The following is a 26,192-nucleotide window of genomic DNA, read 5'->3' on the forward strand; positions in this document are numbered from 1 at the left end:
TTTGTCAGTTTCAGGCATTTGCTCCTGTTTGTTACATCTTTTAGGATTCTGTCTCATCAGATGAGGTTTTTAATTTTTATATTAATATTGTGTGATGTTTTTTTAACTGCTTTCATAACTTTAACAGTATTTTAGTATGATTTTTAGATCTTATTAAGTCAATTTATTGTTATACCAATGCATAATAGATTCTGATTGGTCAGAAGGTATCGATTAACTTTCTTTCACAGCACCTCTGACAGTAGTGTCGGCTACGATGTGGCAGATTCAGTTCAATTCAGATTTATTTGTATAGTGCTTTGAACAATGGACATTGTCACAAAGCAGCTTTACAGAAATAAATACATTCAGGATATAAATGTATGAATTTATCCCTAATGAGCAAGCCAGAGGTGACAGTGCCGAGGAAAAACTCCCTGAGAACCCAGATCACAGGATTATATTATCCTCCAATGTTCTAATAATATTGTTTCTATATTAACAGCTAATTCACAGGAAAGCTCCATGTAAACAGATTTAGTGTAGATGTGGTGAAGTTCTCTGAACAGAAGTTTATTTAGTGTTTATTGAATGAGTCTCCAGTGTCAAAGATTTCCATCAAGGCTGATGGAACAAATGTGAGTTAGAAAAACTCAGCAAAAATATTTTAGCTAAGGCAAAAAGACCTGATCAAGTAACTTTTAATATAGTGTTTTATAGTTTAGGTAATTAGTTAGTGGATTGGGTCAGGATTTTTTACGGGCTGAACCCTGCACACATTGTTGTGCCATTACTAATGTGTGGCACCTCAGCGCTTGTTCCTCAGAGTGCTGCTCGATTTACATTTATCGAATCATTTTGTTTCCTACAAATCTGGTTAAGCTTTCTACAGTCAAAGTAAATTTCATATCAGCATATACAGCACCCCAACTCAAAATATCACCCACTACACAACCGATTTATGGAGATTTTCATGTTCATTTTCATGATCAGTAATTGTGGAGTTAGCTGTAGAAGTTATTGGTTTGTTGTTAACAGATTTTTATTCTCCTGCACTTCAGATCACAATGCTGAACAGTAACACACGCTAAACTTAATTTAGCATGACTGTCTTTTGGAAAAGGTCCATATTTCCAGAAATCAATAAATTATCTTTTTTAATAAACTATTTCAGCATACGAAAAATAAATAAATAAAATAAATAAATGAAGATAATTGAAACCTCACAGGCCTTGACTAACTATAGAGCAGTAGCTTAGTGAGCAAACTTAAGATAGATAAATAAAAAAAAAAAAAGAATTACAAAAGTATAATGTACATGCACAGGGATTCCTTTCGTATTCATTATTATTATTATTATTATTATTATTACTAAAAATTGTAAAATTGTATGAATTGTAGTGTCTACTTTATAATGAATTTTAGGTATTTAGGAGTCGGTTCCTTTGGGACTTTTACTGTACTTCCGGCACAAGATATAAACTTCCGCCCTGCTCTCAGTCAGGTCCTTTTCTGAGACCTGAGTCAATATGGTGGGTTGTTTACGTTTGAGAACTTAACTTTCGTGAATCCGTTGTCATCTTTATCATTTCCCTGATTATCAGTGTCTGAAGCACCAAATATCATTTCTTCATATGATTAGGAAAGATGAGCAGTGCGAATGGCGACGTGTTTCATTTTTTAAAAAGAGATTTTTTAGATAGAGAGCGCGCGAGCTCAATGGAGCTGATTTACCGTTTAAAAAAACAGACGTAAGTTACAGCTAACGCTTGTGAAGCTAATTTAGTTCATAAGATGTTGCTGCAAGACGAATAAATATTAATTTCGACAGAAAATGTAGTTTTTGATAACGGTAATAAACAAAACTCTCCTCGCGCTGAGGTACCCGTTGCTAGGCTACACTCGTTCAAACTAGCGCGTGAATTTTACGTTGTTTTTTTTCTAGAGTTAGCGCGAGCTGCGTCAACACAGCTAGCTTAGCTTAACGATAACTTTTAGGTCTTATTAAATCTTATATTATTTCTAAAACTTGACTAGCGCCTTACAGATACACCAGTTGGTTTCTGATGTGTAACTAACCCTTTTTGGAGTATATCTGTATTTCCGTTTTTCAGAAAAAAAAAAAAAAAAAACTAAACATGCTAGCTGAATTAGCGGTGTTTAGTATGAGGGGCGTGTCCAAGTCTTTAGTTTTGGGGTGGCGAAGGGTGGGCAACAGCACATTCAAGGGTGGCATCAGATGATTATTTATAGGACATGTTAAAGTGAATAGAATATCTTATTTTCATAGTCATGTAATGATATGTAATGATATTTCTGTTTCAGCTTACAGTTTCCGTAGTCTTAAATACATCAGAGATTTAACACTGCAGTGATGAATTGTCAGCAAGACCCACATTTGACTCATTAGATGAGTAGAAATAGCACGAGACGGACCTGGTTAAAGATTTGAGATGTGTCTGTGGTGTGAAAACAAGGGTCATTTTACACACCACTGCTCAGTATGTCGACATTACAGCTAGGTAGCTTTTTTGTCTTTGGGTGAAAAGAAGCCAGGAAAAAGGTCAAACAAGTAGCTTGATAATGGGTAGGGATATGTCGTTAATTATAGTGACACCATTTTTGTTGGTCCCTGCAGATTAATTAGGGTCAGGAGGTACAGTGGTTTAGCAGTTAGCACGCCTGACTCGCACCTCCAGGGTTGGGGGTTCGATTCCCGCCTCCGCCCTGTGTGCACGGATTTTGCATGTTCTCACGTACTCCGGTTTCCTCCCCCAGTCCAAAGACAGGCATTGTAGGCTGATTGGCATCTCTAAATTGTCCAGTAGTTTGTGAATGGGGGTTTGTGTGTGTGTGCAATTGTGCCCTCTGATGGATTGGCACCCTGTCCAGGGTGTCCCCTGCCTTGTGCCCCGAGTCCGCCTTGGTAGGCTGCAGGCTCCCCGTGACCCTGTGTAGGATAAGAGCGAGAGAAAATGGATGGATGGACTCCAGGGTCCTGAGCTCAGGTTACTGTGTGTGTAGAGTTTTGCATGGTCTTGTGTTCATATGGGTTTCCTCCACGTTCTTTAGTTTCCTCCCACTTCTCAAAAACATGGCTGTAGGTTGATCGGCGATGCTAAACTCACCCAGAGTGTAAATGAGTGTGCATGATGCTTTCTGGTTTGTATTCCACCATGAACCTGACTGAAAATGAATGTTGTAAATTGAAAAAAATAAAAGGAAAATCATGAATAATACCTTTTACATCATTACTTTTTCAGATGGTGCTTACCATGACATTTCTTCCACATCTCTACCTCATGACATAACCAGTAACTGTATTAATGAAGCTCTGAGGGATTATTATTATTTTTAATATTCAGGGCCGTGTAAGGACAAAGACAGTGAAGAAGGCTTCTCGACTCATCATTGAGAAGTACTACACCCGACTGGGCAGCGACTTCCACGTCAACAAGAGGGTGTGTGAGGAGATCGCCATCATCCCCAGCAAGCCTCTGCGCAACAAAATAGCAGGGTGAGCACAGAACTCGTATCTACAGTAAGGAGAATGTTTATGGCACTAGAGTCAAACCCTGTTTCCCATCACCTGCTTGATTAGTTGTTAATGTAGGTGTATGGTTAGAACAAAGGCTAATAGATTCTTAAAGGAAATTTTCCACTTGCTCCAAATGATGTCAGTCAGCCAGCTTGGTGTCTAACATTAGTTTTGCACAGGAGCTAATATAGCTAACATGTAATGGTAGTCTATCTCACCCAATTCTTTTCCATAAACACTTGCATCAGTTTTTTCTTTTTTCAGTGATTTCACACAGACTTTCTGATGTGGATTGAGACGCAGTATCACTTACTGCCATCTACAAACATGAACCGAACTTCACCATAAACACTAGAATGTTACAGGCAGCCATTGTGGAAAACCACTTCTTTCTTTAAGACATTCCTCCTCTTAATTGACAGGAATTCTCTCAAGACGTACCATAAGCGGCGATGATATTAAGATGAGGGGATAGTGTAACAATTAAAACAAGTGCTATGTTTTATATATATATAAAATATATGCTCTTGTAGCATAATAATCAACAGCGTGGCCCAACATGAAGTTACGGCTACCGGCCCTAAGTTTATTGTTTTCTACTAGGGGAGTGAAGTGTTTTATTCCTCTTACACCACCATGAACAATTTGGCAACGCTACCAGTTTTATGATCTATTAAATAAAGACATCATATTTTTTTATCTGTTTATAGAAACATTTAAAGTTGTGGAATGTCCACGAGACATGTTAGAGCAGCTATAAATAGTTGAACACTCACCAGCCTTTCTTTTTTTTTTTTTTTTCCCCCTCCCTCTTGTGGTTAAAATGAAACAAACAAACAAAAAACCCACAACTTGTCAAAACGTAGAGGAATAGCTTTACTTCTAACTGTTACCAAGTGCTGACACTGGAGACTCCTTGCAAAAATATTATAGACAACTTCTCACAGAAAACTTAATCAGGTTATGTGAGCGTCCGCTATACAAGTGCGAGTTGTTACTATAGAAACGATAATATATTAGAATGAGCGCATTAATATAAACCTGTGACTTTAATCACAGCCAGAATTATTGTTAGAGCTGCTGGTGTGGAAAATTAGTCAACACCTTCTGACCAATCAACCAGCAGCGCTGTGGTATAAATCATTTCTTTAAAGATGGATATATATTAATAAAAGGTTCTGGGTTTGATAGATTTCCATTTCTTGTTAACCTCGTAGTTCCAGATTAAATGGCTTGGCTGATTAAATACTTTTGGTACGGAGAAAATGGTAAATTATTATTTCAGTTATTGTCTGGTCTTTATTTGGATATGTACAGATATGTGACACATTTGATGAAGAGGATCCAGAGGGGTCCGGTCAGAGGCATCTCGATCAAACTCCAGGAAGAGGAGAGAGAGAGGAGAGACAACTACGTCCCTGAGGTCAGTGGATTGCAGCTGGATTAGTGAGACACCTTCTGTTAGATCGCTTCCGCATATGCAGCATTTAGTCCATCTCAGTCAAACCCTGGTGCGTTTTCTCCTTCTGTGCGGTTCATTTAGGCCAGCGAGCGCAGACTACTGTTCTGGAGCATCAACCTTAAGCCAGCATCTCTTAATATCGATTCGATTCAATTCCGTTTTATTTGTATATCGCTTAACAATGGACATTGTTACAAAGCAGCTTTACAGAAATAAATACATTCAAATAAATAAACCAAACCAAAATAAATTATAAATATGTGAATTTATCCCTAATGAGCAAGCCATGAGTGGTGAGGAAAAACTCCCTGAGATGATATGAGAAAGAAACCTTGAGAGGAACCAGACTCAAAAGGGAACCCATCCTCATCTGGGTGTAATGGATAGTGCAATTATAAATAAATCCTTTCTAAAACTGTGTACATGGACAAATAGTGCAATTGTGCAACCAGTAAATTCATCAGTTTTCACATGAAGTCCAGTTTGTTAAACCTATCCAGTGTCCACTGATGGAGTCCTGAGTACAAAGCTGTTCACGGCAGCAGCAGCCCCAAAGCCATTCCTTTCTAGCTGTGAAAAATATTTTAACTACATATCCATCCTCTTTCAGCACAGCCATTGCTCAGATATAACACAGCACTCTTCGTAGGAATTGTACACAACACTACACAGTTACAGCAACATTTTCTTTCCCTCTTCTTAAATTTGTGCAACTTAAATCAGTCAGGTCAAGTACAATCCAAAACAAACCAAAAAGTGTCCGTCGTCCATGTGGACTATCCGAGCGGATGAATAGGTGTTTTTGGTTTCATTTCCACAACGTATTTATTTCTGTCATAATGCTTTTTAATGGGTTATGTTTTTATTTTATTCTATTTTTTAAAATTTAGTTTGTAATCTTGCATTGCAATCTATCACACTGCAGTTACTGTTTATCTCCTCCATATTAAGTGTTGATGAATTGTTGGGAAAGCTCAAACCTCATTTATGAAATGACGTCCTGCTGGCTGTTTCAGGTCTCTGCTCTGGATCAGGAGGTCATTGAGGTCGATCCTGACACCAGAGACATGCTGAAGATGCTGGTAAGTCCTTCTAGCCATTATAGATTATACAGGATGTCCCAAAAGTCTCCATACACAGGGGACTGTGTTTGCCAGAACCACATCGGTTGTGCCTTCATCAGTGGATGTTTGTGGACATCTACTTCTCGGTTGGTCCGTAACACTTCCAGTCTTTTTGAATTTGTTAAGTTTGGCAGCAGGTTGTGTGTGATGTGCTTGCCGAGTTTCCTGTTAAAGTCCATCGCAACCTTGCGACAGCTTCCCGATCCAGCCATGAGAATGATTTCAATACATTCATCTTTTGTCAAAGGCATTCTTTAAGGCTATCTGGAAAAAATATATATATAACGTGCTAATTTCCCCTATGTATGGAGCCTTTTGGGACACCCTGTAGATGTTGCAGTGTTTTCCAGTGATTCTCCATAAAGCAGGAACGCTGAACTGAGAGTCTGTCAAATTCACATACATAGCAAGCATTTTAGTAGTTTGATTACCTTTAGATAACGTAAAATTATAAAATTCTCTCTTTTTTTTTTTTTTTTAAAACTTTAGTTAATTGGATAGTTAAGTGGTCTGGTAAGACAGGAATAAGTAAGAAACTCAAGTTGTTTAAAAAAAAAAAAAACGTCTTTACACCGTCACATATCCAGAATAACACTTAAGTTGTATAATATTGATATAAAATTAATAATGACCATATATGGACACTTTCATGTTAAATATCTGGCTTCTAAGTCTGAAGGCTTAAGCTAAGGTTAGTTTTTGTAGTTTGGCTGTCAGCTGTTATGCAAAGTTTATAAAGTAATTAAAATATTTTTGTTGTTGTAAAGCAGTTTTAGCTGCATGCTATTTTTCAGTAGAAATCAAATATAACAATAACAATAATAACCACAGATTTGATAATGGAGACTGTGGTACTGCAGCTGTAAAATCATTTTTCTGTTCCAGAAAGAACAGATGCGACACACCAGCCTGTTACATCATCATTAGAAATCATATTTAAAAATAGACGTAAATCACATTACTATTTGTGCAAGCTGAATATAAACATCAGAAAGTAAAATTCCTTTGTATTGTACACTGGTGTGAGATTACTCAATTATCGACGTCATTAGAAAAAAGATTTAATCCCTTAAGTGGTAAGAGCTGTGGAAACAGGGAACTGATGTTGACTTGGGTTTTATTTTACAGGACTTCGGTGGCCTCTCCACGCTGCAGGTTACTCAGCCAGCCATTGGAATGAACTTCAGAACTCCCAGAGTCTAATTACTTCCAGTTAACGAAGAAATAAAGACAAATGAATTCTCAAATGCATGCAGTGATTGTTTTTATTAATATAAATGTGTGGGGTTTTTTTTTTCCCCCCTTTTTTTTTTTAAATAGATCACACTCGGTCTGGCTTAGAACTGTCTGTTCCTGTGCCGATAATCATCGCTCCTCTCTGTAGTCTAGTCTAATGATTTCGCTTGGAGCTGAAGCTATACAGACTCTCTAGCACTAACCGTAAAGTAATTTACTTGTGTGGTGCTTGTTCACATAGTTAAAAAGCACTTCTAAATGCATTTAGAGCACACAACTGAGCAACAAAGGAGCTCTCCTTCACATCTACAGGCAATTTAGCATACAGGAAACCCAGACAGTAACCCGAGCTCGAGGACTAAACCCAGGACCCTGAAGCTGTGAGGCAAGAATCCTGCAACATTTTTACAATTGACCCCCAGAACAAAATGCAGATTGTCTGAATCATGTTAAAGTTTAAAGGAGTAAAAATCCATCAACAAAATGAAGACATGAAAAATAGTTCTGAAAATAGTTACCTTATAAGTAGACAAGAGTCTGACTTCTTCAGAGTCTGGATTAAAGGTTTCAGTGGCCTGTCAGTAGCAGGACTGGACAGTGAGGTCACTATCCAGGTAGTTGATGCCTGACACTCAGATACTCAAGATTTCAGGGCAAAAAGCCTTCACTTGGTCACACGGTGACATTTCTATCACTGTGTAGTAATTATTCATACCATATGCAAATATTTTTAAGATCTAATATTATCCTTATTGATGCCTGAGAAAAAAAACAGTGTATTAGGAAATAAGACGTCACCCACAATCATATTTTAGAACTTCTTTTTTTTTTTTTGAAAAAGCCACAGATTATTCTACAGACAGCAAAAAGATCTTTGTACAGAAATAAGCAACAATAAAATTCCTCATCTGGAACACAGTAAAACCTGTCGCTCAAATACCATTTCAGAGGCAACAAAAAAACAAAGAAAAAAAAAAAATGACCAAGACCAGCTGCCTACTGCTAAGCTATGACACTACATTACACAAATATAGCTTTATATTGAAAACACAGGATATGTAAGAAATGTTTTTTTTCCAGAACCTGTTGAAAAAAGTGCAAAAAAGGTTTACTGTCTAACAACATATTTTATACCAAATAAGTCGCCCAACTGTTGAACGTGTTCCTGTAACCCGGCGATTCCTTACAGTCATACTGACATTCAAGAAGATGTAAAATGTGACACGATAGTAATCCAAGTCGAGCAAATGATACGATTGCAGTGATGCTGTTCTTTGGGTAAAAGGGACATGATTTCCAGCAGGAGAACATTTGTGTTGGCAGCCTGGGAAAACCCTTCATATGGTGAAATTTTGATACTTTCTACTGTATTTTTCTATTTTGCATGTTTCTTAACCTCTAGTATTTTAGCCACAGTTATTGGTTAGTGTAATATCCGCTTCATTGTCCAGGAACTTGATCAAAGACTGTGTGAGAAAATCACACTTAGCTAGTGAGGATTTGGACATCTGTAGACAGACTTAAACTGCCTGCAGGAAGGTAGCCTGTGCAAGGTTAAAAAGTAAATAAAAACATTTCCACATTTTTTTTTGGTGAAATATATTTATGCTTTCTTAAAATGGACGTGTCATTGTATGTTTTAGGCAGAATAAAATCAGATTTTCTTTCCATCTTTTTTTTTTTAATTTGCTAGAATCAGCCACAGTGACATCCAACGGGTTTTTCCAGACTGCCACATTATTCATTTTTCATTCACATTGAAATTCTTCATATAAAATGGCTACATGAGAGGAACAAAAAGGAAAGAAATAAAGAACGATCACTGGGAGTCCTGTTCGGAAGGTTTGCACTTGACATCCTGATGTGTCGTGTGTGTCTACATCTCATAAAATTTAAACTGATACTGAGAATGTGTATACTGCATTTTCCTGTGTCTATGTCTGTGTAACATCAGTTTCCACGTTTCAGTCCATATGAAGTTGAATTAATGCTAAAAAAAAAAATCTGTAGAGCACCCGACAGGAAACTGAATGTAAGCCGTAGTCTAGCAGCCAGCGCACCCATGATCTCGCAGCTCCATACAAGAGCAAGTCTGTATATCACAGTGGCAGGTGACGCACAAGCGGTGGATTTTTGCTTCCCTCCTTGAAGGATGAGTGTCCGTGCAGACAGAAGTGTAAGGCAATATTCTGAAAGGAGCTCCCATTCGGAAAAATCTTTTCGTACCGAGGATAAATCAACATCACGCCATCCAAGCTCCAGAGAAAACGGAGCGTCGGGTCTCAGAGATAGGAGACCCGTAAGGCTGATGCACTTTCCTCTGAAAACATTGCTATTGTGAAAAAAATATGAGGCAGTTTTGACCTTATATACATATCTATAAGCGTATATGTATATAAAATAATACAAAAAAACATAGAAAATAATAACAACATGGCACAATAGATGACATACAAAAAGGAACGCTGTCGCTTAATCAAAATGCGTAATACAAAAATGTTATGAAAATAAAAGGGACAGTGTCCAATGTTCACCTCACTGGAACGGGTGGAAATATATATAGATAGAGAGATATAGAGAGAGAGATCGAGAGATACAAAAACGCACAAATGAAACACTGTAAATTGTGCCTTGAGCACCAGCACGAACACCAGCATATTGTAATCTTCCTTTTTTTTTTTTTTAAATTCGTAAGGTAACAAACAGCGTTCTCCGAAGCACAAAAAAAAGTGAAACGTTCCCGAAGGAATCAGTACCCAAAATGTTTTTCACTCCTTTAACCGAAGGCCATTTCCTTCCTGAGAGTTAGCAAGGCAAGCCAAAATGTTCATTTTCTCTCATTCGGTTCTGTAAAGGACTGAGAACTCTGTCCATGCCGTGGCGGGTTGTGGATAAAAGTAAGGGTGTGTGTGTGTGTGTGTGTGTGTGTATATGTGTGTGTGTGTATATGTGTGTGTGTGTGTTAGGGTGCAGGGATTGTGCTCAGGCCGTCGTGATGGCGTTTAGGTCCTTCATTAAGCCCTCCAGGTGGGCCATCTCCTCTGACAGCTCGTCCTTCTCGTACTTCTGAGAAAGAGGGAGAGGGTTAATGCAGGAGGGAGGGAAAGAGAACAGGCTTTGAGGAGGTTAAGTTTTGTTTTTAGGGGTAAGCCCAGGAATGGAAGTTTGGGAAATTTGAGAGTTATAAAGGAGATAGGCAGTGGAACTGTAGAACAGAAGCATCACCAAAAGATACAAAGATAAAACGTTCACAAGCACGAGCATTCACAAACATAACAGGATTTGTTTTTGTCATTGATGCGGGGCAAACGGGGACAACGTAGCAGGTTGAAAATAACATTTACAAGGATGCAATAACGTCAATTTAACAAGCAGCCAAAAAAGTTTCATAGTTAAAAGGGAGGGCAGAGAGCAGGGATGTGAGAGAGAGAGAAGATAAACCAGATTAAACTTCCATTTTAAATGCAAAACATTTCCACATCTAGCTACAGCACAGTGTAGAAGTTTAGATAAAAATAAACCTTACATCAAATGAAGACTTCTAGTGAGTCAGGTATCACAGACGTTCCTTCATCATCACATATAACAAAATTAGTCTAATGGTGTTACAATTTTCTGACTATTACTGTCACAAAGTGCTAACACTGGAGACTCCTTCAATAAATGTAAATATGCATCTCTTTACAGAAAACTCCGCATATCAGTGATTATCTGTGTTGCACCATGGTCCAGGAGAAACGACATTTCGTTCCAAATGTATACATGCTATACAGAGGAATGACAATAAAAACCCACTTGACTCTATGTTAAATAACAACACGGTTTTTAACCTGATTATTATTAGACTTAGATTATGCGGAGCATCCACTCTACAAGTCTCTACGAATGAGCTGTTACTATAGAAACGATAACATATTAAAACGCTTTGGAGATGCGAGAATTCCACAGTGCTGTGATATAAAAAAAAATATTAATAGTTTTTGCAAATTCCTTTACGAATTCCTCCAGTCTCGAACATCTCTGTTCTTACTCTTCTTTTATATCAGTTCTGGAGACCAACATGTTCCTGGCAAATCTTGCTTTTGGTTCTTTTAAAACTTTTTGTCTTATTGCAGGATACTCTCACATTTCAATATTGAAAGTGGGGGATGCAAACTTTTGCACTCAACACTATATATGGATTGCAAAGCTAGATAGTAGAAACTAACCATTTGTATTTGCATTCAGTTGTATTTCTTGTGATAATGTTGATTTACTGTTGTTTCCTGGGCTGATATAGAGTGTGTGAGACAGGCAGTGATACTCACACTCTCACATTCCTCCAGCATTCTGCTGCTGTCTGGCACGTCTGGTGCGTTGGGCACGATTACTGGCATTGGCGTCCTCGTCCTACCCAGCGTCCCGATGGAGGCGGTCTTGACCGAGTGAGGACCTGAAAACACCACCAGACATGTTTCATGATATGACGATAACCCGATAATCCTGGCTTTTGTTATATGAAAGGTATGTCCTGTTAACGACATCAACCCGTTAATCAGGGTTGCCAGATATGCAACAAAATCAGCCCTATGGCCAATGAAAACTAGCCTCAAACTTTTGCTTTTCAAGTCCAATATCATGATTTCTATTTCTAAATCTACTATAATATTACAATCAACAGAACATCATAATCATTAATGTAATAGAGCCAAGTACATTTGATTAATTCAGTATTAAAAATCACACTTTTCCCAAAATAGATATTTAAACAAAATAATCTTGTATTACTACATACTATATTGCTGATTTTATTCAAGACTCGATTTGCATCATCATATTCATAGCGATTTATTTACCATTATGAAACCTGCGAAACATTGGGACATCACTGAGCTCATACGTGACGCTTCCCGAATCAGGGTTTTATACATAAGCACTGAGAAAGTCTCCAATCTCGTGTGTTAGCAAATTTGACCCAAATGTTAGTCTATAACATTAAAAAATCAATTCAACTTTTGGTTGAATGAAATGCAACAAATGTAATGAAACTGATATCATCAGATAGACGCAATGTCATAATGTGTTATTCATATTTATGTGTTAGTTAATAGCCTCAACAACTATTCTTCATATTAGTTCAGAATTTACATTAATTTAGGTTATTTTAATATAATCCACTGTTTAGGCATAAGCGATAAATGTGTTCCTGTTCAGTCATTATTTAGTGATTATTTAGAAATTATTTAGTAAGTAGACTGAAGTGTAATGTGACAATTTAAATTCAGTCTGCAGTGTGTCTAAAAAGGCAGGGTTGCCAGGTGTCAGTAAAATTTCCAACCCAACTATTTTTTGAAAATCGCACAAGAAATTTGGGCATTGCTAAAGGGAGACATACTTCTCTTCTTTTCTCCCTCTCACTGTGATGCACACACATTTCTGATTAGCTGATTTCCTATCAGCAATATGCCTTTTTATCATCTGGTGCAGCCATTATTCCCTCTATAATCCCCCTTTCCCTCGCCCAATTGTTGCAATATGTCTTACAAAAAAAAAAAGGTTCTGTACCTCACAGATACGCAGTCTAATCTTTCTCTTTGTTTGCGGATTATATTTAATTTAGATTATTTGCTTTAAAACAGGATCTTGGTGGCCATGCACTATTTTAGACTTGTTTTTTCTATCTGCAACCGTCTTTCAAAATCAAATTTGGTGTAAAATACGTAAACCTAGCAACCCCGGACAGACTTAATGTCGATATGTTGTCTGATATGATCAATCCCTGAAGTTTTATGTGGATTTATTTCCTTTGTGTCGTTGCAGACCACATAAATATACAACTGCATACTATCAAGTGCACTGAAATTCATCTAGATGCCCAGCATCTTATTCCACTTGATGAGAATGACGCCTCATTCAGCACCGTCAATCCCAAACAAACACTCGTACCTGTCTGAGAGAGCAGGGGTGTGTTGGGCAGAGCGACACCCTCGTAGGCGGAGCCGTGGGCGGGCACAGAGGGCACGGCGAAGCTCTTGAGAGGGTGTGTGGGGCGCACGTGTGCTGTTGGGGGGTTGTAGCTCGGCTCGTCCTCAGCCGCTGAGCTGTGATAACTGATGTCAGTCTCCGAGTGATCGATGGAGCAGGAGGGCTGAGCTGAAGCAGGCAGCAGGTCTGTAGTGGGAGTGTTTCTCACTGACTCTGTAATCACAGCCACAGTCACATCACACCACACACTCACCCCTAATACATACGTCTGCTAGGAAAGAGCCTGCTATTATGTGTGACAACATAGATGGAATTTGATGGAAATGTGACCATATATGAAATGGAACAAGAGATTAGAAGAAAGCAGTATATATTAAGGGTTCAGAAAAAAAATGCTCTTAATGCAGTTATACTGTAAAGCACTGCAAATAAAAATCTAAATCAGTATGTATCTAACCAAAGCAGAGCTGTGCAAGAAAAAGTTGCTGCTTTGCTTACACAGCCTTGACTTATCGGATGATAACTTCGACTAACCCATTTCCTTTACCAATATCCTTGATGCTAATATTTAGTGTTTAATTTAGTCAGGACACATGAGCAGTAGGCATGGGAGATATGGCAAAGATATCGTATCAGCATACTACGAAACATCTTCACAGTGTAAGATATATATCACAATAAAATTTTGCTGAGATTTTGCTAATGAAGTGCCAACAAAGGACAGTACAGGTTCAGAGATTTTTGTTCAGCATTCATAAAAAATAAAGGCTAGGAAAATAAAACTAAAATGTAAAATAAAACAACTGGTATGAAAATATGACTTTTAACGAATGGGCAAATTACAAAAATATGACGGTACTTGAAGACTTTTTTTTTTTTTTACAATATATGATATACATAACAATATAAGAAATAAATAATTTTAAAAAATGCTTTTATTTAATGTATTCCAAAATAAATTTTTTACCAATTAAAAGGAGAAAAAGTTTTTAAGAATATGTCAAAAAAAAAAAAGCATCCTAAAACATTTTGTACAATATTGCAACATCAACTGATTGAAGTTGTTATTTAAAAAAAGTTATAAAAAGATATCACAGTATGTACGATATCTCAGAAAGCTGTATTGTGACATAATTTATCATGATATCAGTATCATACAGTCATATTTCCCAGCCCTAGAGTGCAGTGCATCTCACCCACCAAACTTATACAGCATAACTGCATTGAGATCTGCTACATCTGTAAAGACCTTTTTTTTCTAAACCCAGTCAAAAGCACCAGAGTGTAAGAAAAGACGGCACATGCTTCTCCTGCATGGATGTAGCATCTTTTCTACGCTCTGCAGGGGCTGCTGGCTCACCTGGTGACTCGGCCCTGTCTAGATAAGAGATGGAGGAGGTGAGGGGCCGCGGGCTGCTCGTGTGTTGCAGATAGTTGTGGGTCGGGGAGGCCAGGCTGCCCAGGTGATAATGGTGGTGATGGTTATCAAGGGAATGGATGGGGTGAGCGCTAATCACGGCTGCGGATGGATATAAATAACAGAGAGGCCATGTTTTTACACTGACACACACACACACAAAGCCATGAACGCATGGGGAGCACTGTTTATATATGAGACACAGCACATGCAAACAGAACCACACTGACCAAAAAGACATGTCTTAGCTTGCGCAAAATTAAGATTTTCTTAACCATGCATGAGGACGAGTCTACATAATCAGCTCTGAATTTATAAGCCCTTCAAAGTGTAGTGTGCTAAAAAAAAACGGATCCCAAGGAGGAAGGACCAGGAGCACTTACGCTGAGGGGGCTGAGCATCAAAGGGCATCATCATTTTAGGTCTCATTCCCCGACGACCTGCCAGTGTAGACATGCTCTCCTCTGACTCATGGCCTGCAAACCAGAGAGTGACCAAGCCTTTGAGAGAGCGAGCCATGCTTGTCCAGGCATCACCACAGCCTGTTTGCTAATTTTCCAGGTTTAACAAGCTGTTTTTCTCCACTAGGGGGCACTAAACAACCATTTACAAAGCATTTTAAAGGTAGACCCTAAACTGGCTGAAGGGCATTTTTGCAGGGAAAAAAGCAAAATAAAAATATACAAAACAAAAAAGAACTCACTGGCAGCACACACAAAGATATTAAGCACATTTAGGCAGGTTTTCAAAGACAGAAAACCAAAATGGTAGAAGCAATGAATGAAGCAGGACCGCATGGCTGGAGATGGGCTAGAATGAAGGTCTCACCACGGTACGAATTGCGTCTCTGGAGGATCGGGTCCATGGTGCCATCTACAGGAGTGATGTCCTGGGAGGAACGTGGAATCGGGGTGTCCGTCATGACTGGATTGGGCTCAGGTGACTTATCGATGGGTTTGAGCTCCAAGCGCTCATGGTGGATCCAAAGATCAGGTGGCTTGAGGTCTTTAGAGTTGCCTTTGTACTTGTGCGAGCCATTGCTGGACTTGCAGGCTGCCCTTTTCCTAAAGATAAAATCAATTGTTTAGAGGTCGAGGACAAAAACGTGCCTCCTTCAGCATGGACTGCGGAGCTGTGGAATGAACTCGGACCTAACATACAGCCTTGCATGGATCGCCATTACCTTGAGTCTCGTACTTACTTTTTTTGCTGGGAGGTGGAGCGGCGTGAGCACAATAAAGCTCCCACCACCAACGCGATGATGATGAAGCCTCCCACGGACACGATGATGACGATCACCAGGATGTGGTTTTCACTACCAGGCATCCCTGATTTCCCTTAAATACATCAGAATTACTGCTGTTAGCACATTGTGATCTTTCACAGAGACTTTATACATCAACCATATACATGAGTACTTGTGGGGAAAAAGAAGAAAAAAAAAAAAAGAAAAGTTTATTTCTTGAGTTATGGCTGCACTATGCGGTCCACTCTGAAGTGATCATAACTGCCCTAATGCCTCTGAAGATTACACCCTCACAGTGTACGGGTGTAAAATAAGACCCATTTGAAGTGAAATTAACATCAAGTTTCAAACCTGAAGCTAGGTAGTATGCTAATTTACAAAGTCAAAAGGTGTTAATATTCAGCTAAATAATGTGGAGTATGAAAACAGGCTAAATCATTAGATATTTTTCCACAGATTTTCCCAGCCTTGCATACAAATACACAAGCTATGCCATAAAAGCATGGAACCTACACCAGACAGCTTACCTACTACAGCACTACTTTTGTCTGTTTTGTTCCTTTTGATTATAATTTACTACTTGACGTACATTTTTAAGGGAGCTCATCATCACTGCCATGTTTTTTACAGGAAAACTAGCACAAAGAATCTTGGGAGATTCAGCTGGAAACTTCAGTAATGACTATGCATGTTCTCATGCCTGGTCCAGGAGAAACCCCTGTCCTGCATATTTTAGGTTTTCCCCTCTCCTCAAGTCAGCAACTTATATTGTACTCTTTGCACTACTGTCACTGGATTCACTTTCTAACAGAACTGTGTACTGGTCGGCGCTGCACTGGGACTTACTGTGCCCATTGTCTATCCCAGTAGTCATTGTACTGTCTTGTGCTGTCTGCACATGTTTGCTCTTGTGCTCTTTATGTATAAATTTATGTAGTCCCTTGCAGTTTTGTGTTGTTCTGTGTTTGTCTTATGTAGCACCTTGGTCCTGGAGAAACGGTGTTTCGTTTCACTATGTACTAACTGGCTGTATATGGTTGAAATGACAATAAACTCCACTTGACTTGACTTGTGTTAGAGCAGGGAAAACAGTAAAATGTGCATGACAACGTTCTCCTGGACCAGGGTTGGGAACCTGCACTTTACACATGACAAATAGCTACCCTTGGCATTTCCCCTTTCATATTACCTTGCACAGGTCTACCACTTCATAATGGACAGCATCACTGGTTACCATATATCTCAGATTAAAAAGGAAATAAAGAGACTTTACCAATACCAGGGTCTAGTGTAGCGGCTCGGCCTGGTTTCCCGGGTATCCCAGAAGCTGAATGAAAACCAGAGAAAAACAGGTGAGAAGTTTCCAAACATGGTTTCCAACAAATCTCTAGCCATTAATCAGCTTGACAAGCTCATGATATGCTCCTCAATCCCCACAACTGTAATTACATCAATCACATCAATCTGTACAAGATCGAATGCGGGCAAAAAAAGGACTGCTCTAGTTACATATTGAGTTCTTTTCACATGTGTCACTTGCAGATAAAACCAGTGAAGGAAAACTTTTAAGGGTAGTTAGGTGAGCTAATCATCCGGTTTCTGCATAAGCACCAGCAGCTGAATCTACGCCTCAAAGCTCATGAGAGCAGAAACAAAGAGCAGAAACAACAAGCGGTTGGAGAGATAAGGAAGGAAAGAGCAATTACCTTGGTCATTAGCCATTTTGTCAGATGATTCAGCTAGCAGGCCAGAGGAGAGAGAACACAGAGCAGAAAGGTTAAAGGGAGTGCCGTGAAACAAGAGACGGGCCGGGCCGTGTTGTGTGAGTTATCACACAGAAAGAGAGACAAGCAAAGGGAAGTTTTAGATATGAGAAAAAAATGCTGTTAATAATCCAGAATTTCCTCCTTTTTGAGTCAAAACTGAGATCTGTTCAGGTGAAAATAAAACTTAAAAAAATGCAATAATGCAAAAAAACAAAAAAACAAATCGTATTTCCATTAACATTCATGTCATTAAGCAAATCAGGATTTGAGGTGATTTTAGTTCAGTAAGATTTATATTCAGTTCTGTCTTGTTTTACATTCCCTGAATTCTCTGAAGTCATAGTTATTGAAAAAAAAAAGCAGAAGCGTTGTCTTCAGGTGTATCCTGTACTGCTTTTTCAAGAGGTCAAAAATCGTAAATGCTTTGGCTAAAGCGTAAATGTCGGCATAAATAGTATGTCAAAATAGATGATGCTTTAGTTAAAAAGAATTAATTAATAATGTTAATTTGAAGTTTGAATTTTGATTTTTATAGCTATTTAAATATCTTTAATATAAAGGAGAATTTATTTATGCTTATTTGTATTTTATTCGCAACTATTCAATTAATTGTTCTACTTCTCTAAAGAATTCTGTTAATGTAATACAGTAAATACAGTATGACATGTACATGTTGTGTAAACATGTACATGTTGTGTGAATACAGTATGTCTGCTTCTAAAGACATTCTTCCTAATGTGTATACCTTTAAGAGTGCGGAACTGGACTGCCTCAGACATAGGCCCCATGCCCTTGGAGTTGCGAGCCTGGATTTTAAAGTAGTATGCTGTGTCAAGGGTCAGCTCCTGGATCTGATGGGTGAGTCGGTTCCCCACCACCGGCTCAATCACCCAGTCATGTACCTCAGCATTTACATCAGTGCTGTAGTAGATAATGTAACCTGAGACAAAACAAAACAAAACACAGAGAGGAGTATTTACAGATTAAGCTGATGAATCACTTACTGATGTTGCTGCTTATAGCACAATAATAATGAAGAGAGAGCTCTGTTATTATTGTTTTGCTTTAGCACCTGTAATTTTGCCATTGGCTTCAGAAGGAGGCTGCCAGTTGACTATGATGGTGCGTGGACGACCCTCCTTACTGACCACTGTCACGTCTTTTGGGGCTGAACTGGGCGCTGAGGGAAAATATTATAATCGATGATTCAGAATCAACAGTGAGTGAAAATAAAAGAATTCAAACGCTGTTCCATCACATGCAGAGATCTAGTGCTAATGGAATAAGATGAGTGGTGAATGGATGAAACTGGTATGTGCGTTTGACTGGCTTACTGGCTTCTAACGTTGTCCCATGAGCCGTCATACTCCATGTGCTAGTTTTCCTGCCTTTAGTGACCATGACGGAGAATTCATACAGAGTGTTGGGCTTCAGACCTGTCACCATGTGACTCAGGTTGGTGGTGTTGGCCGTCTGAAAACAAGTCAGAGATGTGAGTTAAGGTGCCAGAGAGGGAAAAAAAATTCTGCAGTTTTGTCTTCACTTTTGTCTAGAACTAGTCATGAGCATAAATAATTATTCCTGGCCAAAAATGGAAGACTCCAGACTAAAATCTGAAACTGAAATTGAAAACCAATGTTTTTTTGGTACCCTTAGACCAAACCCTTCGATTTAGATGAACTGTACCTTGAACTTGGTGTTTGCTGGTATGTTGGTCTTCCAGCGCACTGTGTAGTAGCGCGCATCCGTGATTTTCTGGTTCTTGGGCAGCGAGTTGTCAGCCCATGTGACTTTGATGGTGTCGTGGCTCAGAACTGAAGCCTGAACGCCCACGGGAGGCATCATGGGAATGGGGTCTGGTACTGGAGTGTATGGAGGATGGAAAAGTTCGTACAAATCAACATCAGGGTCTATGGGGTCTGCAAGCAGTTAACACAATGTCCCATGGCAAAAAAAAATAGGAGGAATAAAAATGAAAGCCATGAACAATAAGAATAGAAGAAAAAGGGAGATTGGGGTAAATGAATGGGTCCACAATGAAGGGGCAGAACCATGTTAATGAGTTAAAATGGGGGTGCAGGGAGCCAACATGGAGGCAGGATTGGGAGGGAGAGAGAGAGAGAACATTCTATTAGAACAGGATATCAGGAGAGACGGTCACAAATCATAAGGATACGTCTATTTCTACAAGACTGAGGACTGGTCTGTTGAGGAGAATAGCTTAGTTCACTACCAGCTATATTAATAAAAGTAGAAAGAGACCCATCAGTAAGACAGTGAAAAATACTTCATTTTTTTTTTTTTATCATTATTCATTCATTCAAACCAATCTGAGCTGACATTACATTCTTATTGTACAGACATAAGAAGCATCACACCACTGTAGCCTAACGTCCTCCAAAGCTATGAAAACACTGGCCTTGTCCTGCTCAAGGTTTCACTTTATTGTGCTACTGCACAATAAAGAACCTTTTCGATGGAGGAAAACAGAGCACACACAGTGACGCACACACAGTTTAGAGGTCTCTTGAGAGCCGGAACAAGCACACTGGAGTGTAACACGTATATACACATGCTGTATATCTAACTATATCTTTCCAATTCTTGTTGCTAGGTCACAGACACAGAGGGTTAAACAGCAGCAGGACAATACAACCCTGTTCAAAATCTGACGGTATTAAATCAGTGGCCGCTCACCTGACAATAAAACACACTATAAACCACCTGTTTTCCAAAGCACTGGCGCCAAAAACATTGCTGCTCCACGAAGAGAGGAAAAACAAAAACAAGTCTCTGGCTCGAGTCCTTCATGGCACAAATATGCTCAGAAAGAAAAACAGTGGAGCTGCTTTCCACAGTTCTGCAGTAATGGAGCACACTAATTTGTAAAGCTCACTGTGTTAGCAGGAGGTAGCTATCTGACAGGAATTGTAAGAGTACCCTGTTTTAAACCACAAATAATCAATTATTAATGCCTAAAAACTACTCAAACAGCTTAGGAACATCTCTATAAATACCAGGATCTATAACTATGCCATTTTGATTTTCCCATAAAATCAATACCATTAGCTAATTCAGCTAGCCAGCTAGTTAACTGTCAGTAAACTAGCTTTCATTTGTTACAGTGGGATTTTAGTATTAGAGTCTGTCATATTCTCTCTTACTTAACTTTAGCTAAAACTACTGTTAAAAAATATAAACCTTAACAATTTTAAGACTCTGTTTATCACTAACATTAGCTACGTTAGCTTTGTTAAGTTATACAGCTTAGCATACAGGTTGCTAAAAATCTTCAGTTACCAGATGAGTCAGCATTTTTGGAGTTGTTTTGTGTTGCTTTAAAACTCTAGCAAAAATATATTGTTGAGAAATCTGAATAATAACATAATAAAACAAACAAAGATGCAGAATCAATTTAAAGCTTGAAAACACACTCTCTGCATGTTTTTGCTAATCACTAGCATTAACAAAGTACTTATCAGGCTAATAAACTAGCTCACATTTGTCATATTACTTATATTATTTAAGAACATATAACAATCCCAATGTAGTTTATCACTACCAGTAGCCAAGTTAGCAAGACGGTTAGCTAACCCATCAAATGACAAGTTGGGTGTGTGTGGGTGTGGGTGTGGGTGTGGGTGTGGGTGGGGGGGGGGGGGGGGGGGGGGGGGTGGGTGTGTGTGTGTGTGTGTGTGTGTGTGTGTGTGGAGGTGGCGGGGTGGCAAATTACTATAACAGCTAACATTAGCTAGCTAGTCTGATACACAGGTTCAAGACCTGTCTTAAAGTGGCTAAGTACCATGCACATTGTACCATGACAGGTTCAAGCCATTAAGCTATTTTTCACATTTAAGCTCACATGCAACACTTTCTGAATGTCTCAACATACTCTTGATTTTAAAAGAAAACAATAAACTAAAAACTCACTTTTCTATTGGATTCATAAATCTGACCCAAACAATGTATACAGTCAAAATCAGCCATCCAGTAGATGCTAGCCAGCCCTTTAAATATATTTCTTTTAATTCAGGGGTACTTTCAGATGAAAAGATCTAGTGAAATCAACTCATGTCTGATTTATTATCTATACACTGCTCTTCAAATCTGAAATACCCCCAGACGCTAAAACATGAAGAGAAATCGTATCTGATAAGAGAGACTGTGAGAGTGGGAGCAGTGGGTGGTCCTGGAAGCGCCCTGCAACTCGCCGTATTTCAGTGAGAAAGGAACGCATGACTCAGACCCAGCACAGCACGGCATGCTGGGAAAGAAGAGGAGTGTACCAGGAGCGAAAACCATGGGTGTCTTCTCAAACTCAGCCATCCAATCTGTTTTCCTTTTTTTGTTTCGGATCTGAATGCTTGAAACATAAATCTGCCATTTAAATATTTAGCACAAGGACATATCGAGACACTCTGTGCTCAGAGATAAAGCCTCGAATCTTAATCTGAAATGTTTCCTGCTGTCCCTAAAATCCTGCCTAGACCCTGCTGAAATAAAAAATCTTTTCTCAGACCCACAAAGTATTAAAACAGAAGCACTGACTCTACTGACAGAATGACAGCTACTCATTCCCGGCGATCCTTTATTCTCAAAGCGTATCGTTATCATGAATAATCAACAAAGTTATGGCTAGCTTGCATATTGGATTAGTAAGTGTTTAATCAAAGCTCTGCCTTTGCCTTGCACACACAGTCTTATTACACAGAGCCGCTTAAAGCTGTCCCTGAAGTGCTAATGGTTTAGTTGGAAGCTCATAATCACGGGATTGTCAGAATGAGAACGCTGGCAACAAGCACAATCTTTAAAAGAATTAAGACTGAGCCGACATTCAGAATTCATCCTTTTACTGCTTTTAATGAGAGGCCAGTGAGAGTAATGTCTTTTTAAAGCAAATACTTCAGCGGTTTTCCCACATCTGTAGAGTCTGTGACAAGAATTATCATGTTTCCATGTACTCAGACAAGGAGTGGGAAAGCGGTTTACTTCAAACTCACTTACAGTCTATGCACAGCTGTTAAACTAAAAAAACATTTACGTGAAAGGCATTTTTTAGACGCTTCCATGAATTTATTAGTTAATTGTCTTTGTAAATTGGCAACTTATATTTACTGCCAGTAGCCAACATCGCTCAGAGTAAACATGAACGTTCCTTATGGTGCACAGACACCACAAAACTTTCAGGAAAGTGTTAAATATACATAATTACAATGCTTGCAAGGCAACTACTGTTATTGTCTTTTCCTTCTATGTGTTAGTACTCTTGTTTTTAGTATCCTAACATGTTTCTAGAATTAAATCAGCAGCTTATTTTAGAGACTCTGTTTAAACTCTGCTTTGTAGATCTTTTCAGCAAGAATTAGGAAATATTTGTCTTTCTTTTTCTTACTCTCTGCCTTTTGTGCATTTTCTTTTCTTCTTTTTCAGTATTTTCCCTCCCTGTTTACACATGTTCCTATTTTCTCCTTTTTTCTCCTTTCCTTTCTTTGCCTCTTCCTTCTTACTTTTCCTTTCCCCTCTTCCTCCTTAAATTTCCTTTCCTGTTTCATCCTTACATCTCCTTTCCCTCTTCCTCTTTTTTCCCTTTGTATTTCCCTTCTTTTTCTTCTCCTCTTTATCAAAACATTTTATATCTGTCTCATCTCAACACCTTATTGTTAGATGGCTGTAGTTCTGAATTTGTATTCTATAGTAGTGTTTTGTAGGTTTTCTTTTTTGTCTCAGAAGAGGGCAATATTAAAGTTCTTGTCTGTGGTTATAGATTAGAGAGAAAAACACTTTAAAAGACAGTGGAGAAGTGTCCATCTTAGCTTGGCTTTGCAGTTATCACATGAAATCGTATTGCCACAAATCAACAAACATTGAAACACACAGTGCTGGCAGCTCCACTGCCAAAAAAATCCATTAATCAGGCTAAAAAATCAGTCATGGAGCAGCACCAGAACTGAAATATCTGTGTTCAGAGCTACATTAGCAATGTGAGTAAGAGTGATGGTGCTGGTGTTGGTCTACCTGTCTGGGGTCGTGTGAGGGCACTCTCGTACACCGGGATGCCCTCACCCACGTTGTTGAAGGCTTTCAGCGTGATCACGTAGTGCGAGCTGGGATCTGGCGAACACAGAAAGAGAAATCATTTAGCTAATCAAGCCAGCGGCTCCTCAGGGACCCTCGGTCATATTCATCACCGTGGCGGGGGCGCATATTTAAACACCATTATTGATTCCCTTTCTCATGTAATTAGGCAAATTATGAGAGGTTCAATTACGCACATTTTCTTTGTGTGATTTTTTTTTCCTTCCCCCCCGTAAATTTAATTACAGCAAGGCACGGCGATGGTTACTGGAAGATCTCCCGCCTCCCAACATCCATCCCATGTTTCCCTGCTTCTAGCATAGATTATGTTTACTGTTACATGCTTTCAGCTGTAATCAGACACTCAGTAGCTCATGCTAATGAGAATAATGGGCAAAATAAAAACTCTTTAATGTGCTTCTGCAGGAAAGAAACACAAAATTATTTTTTATAACTGCAAATAATAATATTTTAATATAATATTTAATAGAATAGGGGCTCACCAAGGTTCTCGATGTTGTAATATCTTTGTTTGTAGTCAAGTTTAATGGTTTGGCTATGAGGGTTCCCGATTCCGTAGCCTATGATGTAACCTCTAACCACGATGTCCTGGTTCTCTGGAGGAGACCAGCTCACTACGATGCTGTTCACCAGCGGCCGGACGTGTAAAGAACCAGGCACATCAGGGACGCGGGACTCTAAATACCAAACGTGGAGCACATTAATAAATGAAACAGTGAGTTTACAGTAGCAAGAGCATAGCAACAGTGTAGTAACAGTTTCTACCGTCCAAATCGCTCTCGAAGGTCTCAGCAGTGGCCCAGTCTGTTGCAGGGCCTGAGCCGTTCACAGTTATGGCTGACACGCGCACAGAGTACTCCGTGCCACGCTGCAACCCTGAAAAACACAGAAAGCATCACTGAGCTGAAGTTACGGCTGTAAATCAAGCCAGGAAACAAAAGAACAGACTGTCTTTTAGGTTCTTTATAAAAAGGGGGGAAAAAACCTTCAGGCATGTTGTCTGAGGGCTTAGATGAATGAGACTAGGCTTCTTATTCCTGAAATAATTTAGGGCTCAACCCTCTGGGTAAAACAACCAAAATCACCTCCATACTTCACCTGGACGTTTCTCCCGGAATATTAACCTAGGCAAGATCAATATCGCTGCCTGCTAAGAGCGCCCTGATATTCTCAATGGACCTGGTTTATCAGTTTATTTTGTGCGTAAATATTTTCGTAAGTCAAACTGCACTAAAAATTTATGAGTTTCTGTATCGCTGATGTTTTACTTATTCATGTGTGGATGTTGATAAATGGCAAAAACCCGTATATTACCAAACATGTTCACGGCACTGCAAATTGACATTTAGTGATGCCCTTGAAACTCCATAAAAGGCAAAACTCACAAAGAGTTATTTAAAGCAATGTCTAAACGATGAAAGAAGTGAGGAGTGCACTAAATCTTCCAGTAATGCACTCAGCTATTGCAGCTCGTCAGCACACACTAACGCTTCCTCCTTTTATTGGGCATCAATACTTTTGTCTGAATTGACTGGATAGACTTACTTGTGGAATTATGGAACTCATGCCAATTATATGACTCAAAACCTATCAATCGAGGTACACATTTGTGAGTCTCTTTATATGTAAATTAACACTGACATGATGGATTTTCACGAATACCATGTTTTTTTTAATGCAAATGCTCCTGTGAAGGATTTACAAATACACTTGTTCATATACAGGTTGATAAATGAGGCCCAGTGTCCCTTAAAAAATAGGTGTCTGAATAAATCTAATCCTCAGCTCGTGCTGTGTTGCACAGAAAAACATCTTGGCAGGTTATACTGCTTACATGTATCAATAGAACAACATTGTAAAGAGGAAAAGCACTTCAGCTGTCTATAATCTCAGAAATATCAGCAATCTGGTTTGTGCCTTGGGTCTGTTTTGGAATTCAAAGGCACAGTGGCTGCATGCTGTCTTTAAATAACACATAGTGCTTGTAATTGCTTTAAAATGTTAATAAGCGTCTGCTTTGCCACCGTTTGAACACTAAATGCTGAAGAGCCGTGGCTCTCCCCGGAGCACTTCCGGCAGCCACTGATGGAGAACGCAGAGCTGTCCTCCTCTGAGGCTTCGCATCTCACTGTGATGCCTTTGAACTAACAAACATCCCATCATCTCGGCCCAAAGATAATCAGGAATGCACATTAAGTTTATATTCTCTTTGTTGGCAGTTGCTGCGCAATGCGTAAAAAGCTGCTGAAACTGCATTTGAATTTAATGCGTATGTGTTTTTTTGTTTTTTTTTTCATTTTATTAACACGTGTATGTACTTGTATTTAAATATACAGCCACAAGAACACATGCTATATAAAGATC

General features: G+C 39.0%; 2 protein-coding genes across 11 annotated transcripts in view; one reads left to right on the forward strand and one right to left on the reverse strand.

The window, feature by feature from the left end:
* The first annotated feature begins 1,390 nt into the window (after positions 1 to 1,390).
* rps17 (ribosomal protein S17) lies at positions 1,391 to 7,350 on the forward strand. The gene is made up of 5 exons (XM_026930739.3): positions 1,391 to 1,511; positions 3,345 to 3,496; positions 4,835 to 4,940; positions 5,996 to 6,061; positions 7,232 to 7,350. Exons 1-5 carry the CDS (start codon positions 1,509 to 1,511, stop codon positions 7,304 to 7,306), a joined length of 402 nt encoding a protein of 133 aa, XP_026786540.1. The 5' UTR covers positions 1,391 to 1,508; the 3' UTR covers positions 7,307 to 7,350.
* Positions 7,351 to 8,146: 796 nt separating this feature from the next.
* neo1a (neogenin 1a) overlaps positions 8,147 to 26,192 on the reverse strand; it is a 126,480-nt gene continuing 108,434 nt past the window's right edge. For 2 of the 10 annotated variants that reach the window (XM_034308979.2, XM_053238058.1), the window contains exons 14-29: positions 24,594 to 24,704; positions 24,311 to 24,505; positions 23,748 to 23,843; positions 19,419 to 19,651; positions 19,067 to 19,205; positions 18,805 to 18,912; positions 18,478 to 18,672; positions 17,673 to 17,705; positions 17,240 to 17,293; positions 15,922 to 16,057; positions 15,549 to 15,784; positions 15,104 to 15,196; positions 14,664 to 14,822; positions 13,265 to 13,516; positions 11,647 to 11,771; positions 8,147 to 10,405 (exon numbers count right to left, since the gene is read on the reverse strand). In XM_034308979.2, the coding sequence (XP_034164870.2) occupies positions 10,322 to 10,405; positions 11,647 to 11,771; positions 13,265 to 13,516; positions 14,664 to 14,822; positions 15,104 to 15,196; positions 15,549 to 15,784; positions 15,922 to 16,057; positions 17,240 to 17,293; positions 17,673 to 17,705; positions 18,478 to 18,672; positions 18,805 to 18,912; positions 19,067 to 19,205; positions 19,419 to 19,651; positions 23,748 to 23,843; positions 24,311 to 24,505; positions 24,594 to 24,704 (2,249 nt within the window). In that variant the 3' untranslated portion in view covers positions 8,147 to 10,321. Of the gene's footprint in view, positions 10,545 to 11,646; positions 11,772 to 13,264; positions 13,517 to 14,663; positions 14,823 to 15,103; positions 15,197 to 15,548; positions 15,785 to 15,921; positions 16,058 to 17,239; positions 17,294 to 17,672; positions 17,706 to 18,477; positions 18,673 to 18,804; positions 18,913 to 19,066; positions 19,206 to 19,418; positions 19,652 to 23,747; positions 23,844 to 24,310; positions 24,506 to 24,593; positions 24,705 to 26,192 lie in introns of all 10 variants that reach the window. The other 8 variants (XM_053238057.1, XM_053238054.1, XM_053238053.1 and 5 more) reach the window with 8 other exon arrangements.

The sequence above is a fragment of the Pangasianodon hypophthalmus genome, chromosome 11, assembly GCF_027358585.1.
Source record: "Pangasianodon hypophthalmus isolate fPanHyp1 chromosome 11, fPanHyp1.pri, whole genome shotgun sequence".
In the NCBI taxonomy this organism is placed as follows: Eukaryota; Metazoa; Chordata; class Actinopteri; order Siluriformes; family Pangasiidae; genus Pangasianodon; species Pangasianodon hypophthalmus.

What these genes read in the sequence shown, in the direction of transcription:
- rps17 (XM_026930739.3), top strand. An exon ending in CTGCGCAACAAAATAGCAGG is followed by an intron (nt 3,497 to 4,834) that starts GTGAGCACAGAA and finishes GGATATGTACAG; the next exon opens with ATATGTGACACATTTGATGA. An exon ending in GAGACAACTACGTCCCTGAG is followed by an intron (nt 4,941 to 5,995) that starts GTCAGTGGATTG and finishes TGGCTGTTTCAG; the next exon opens with GTCTCTGCTCTGGATCAGGA.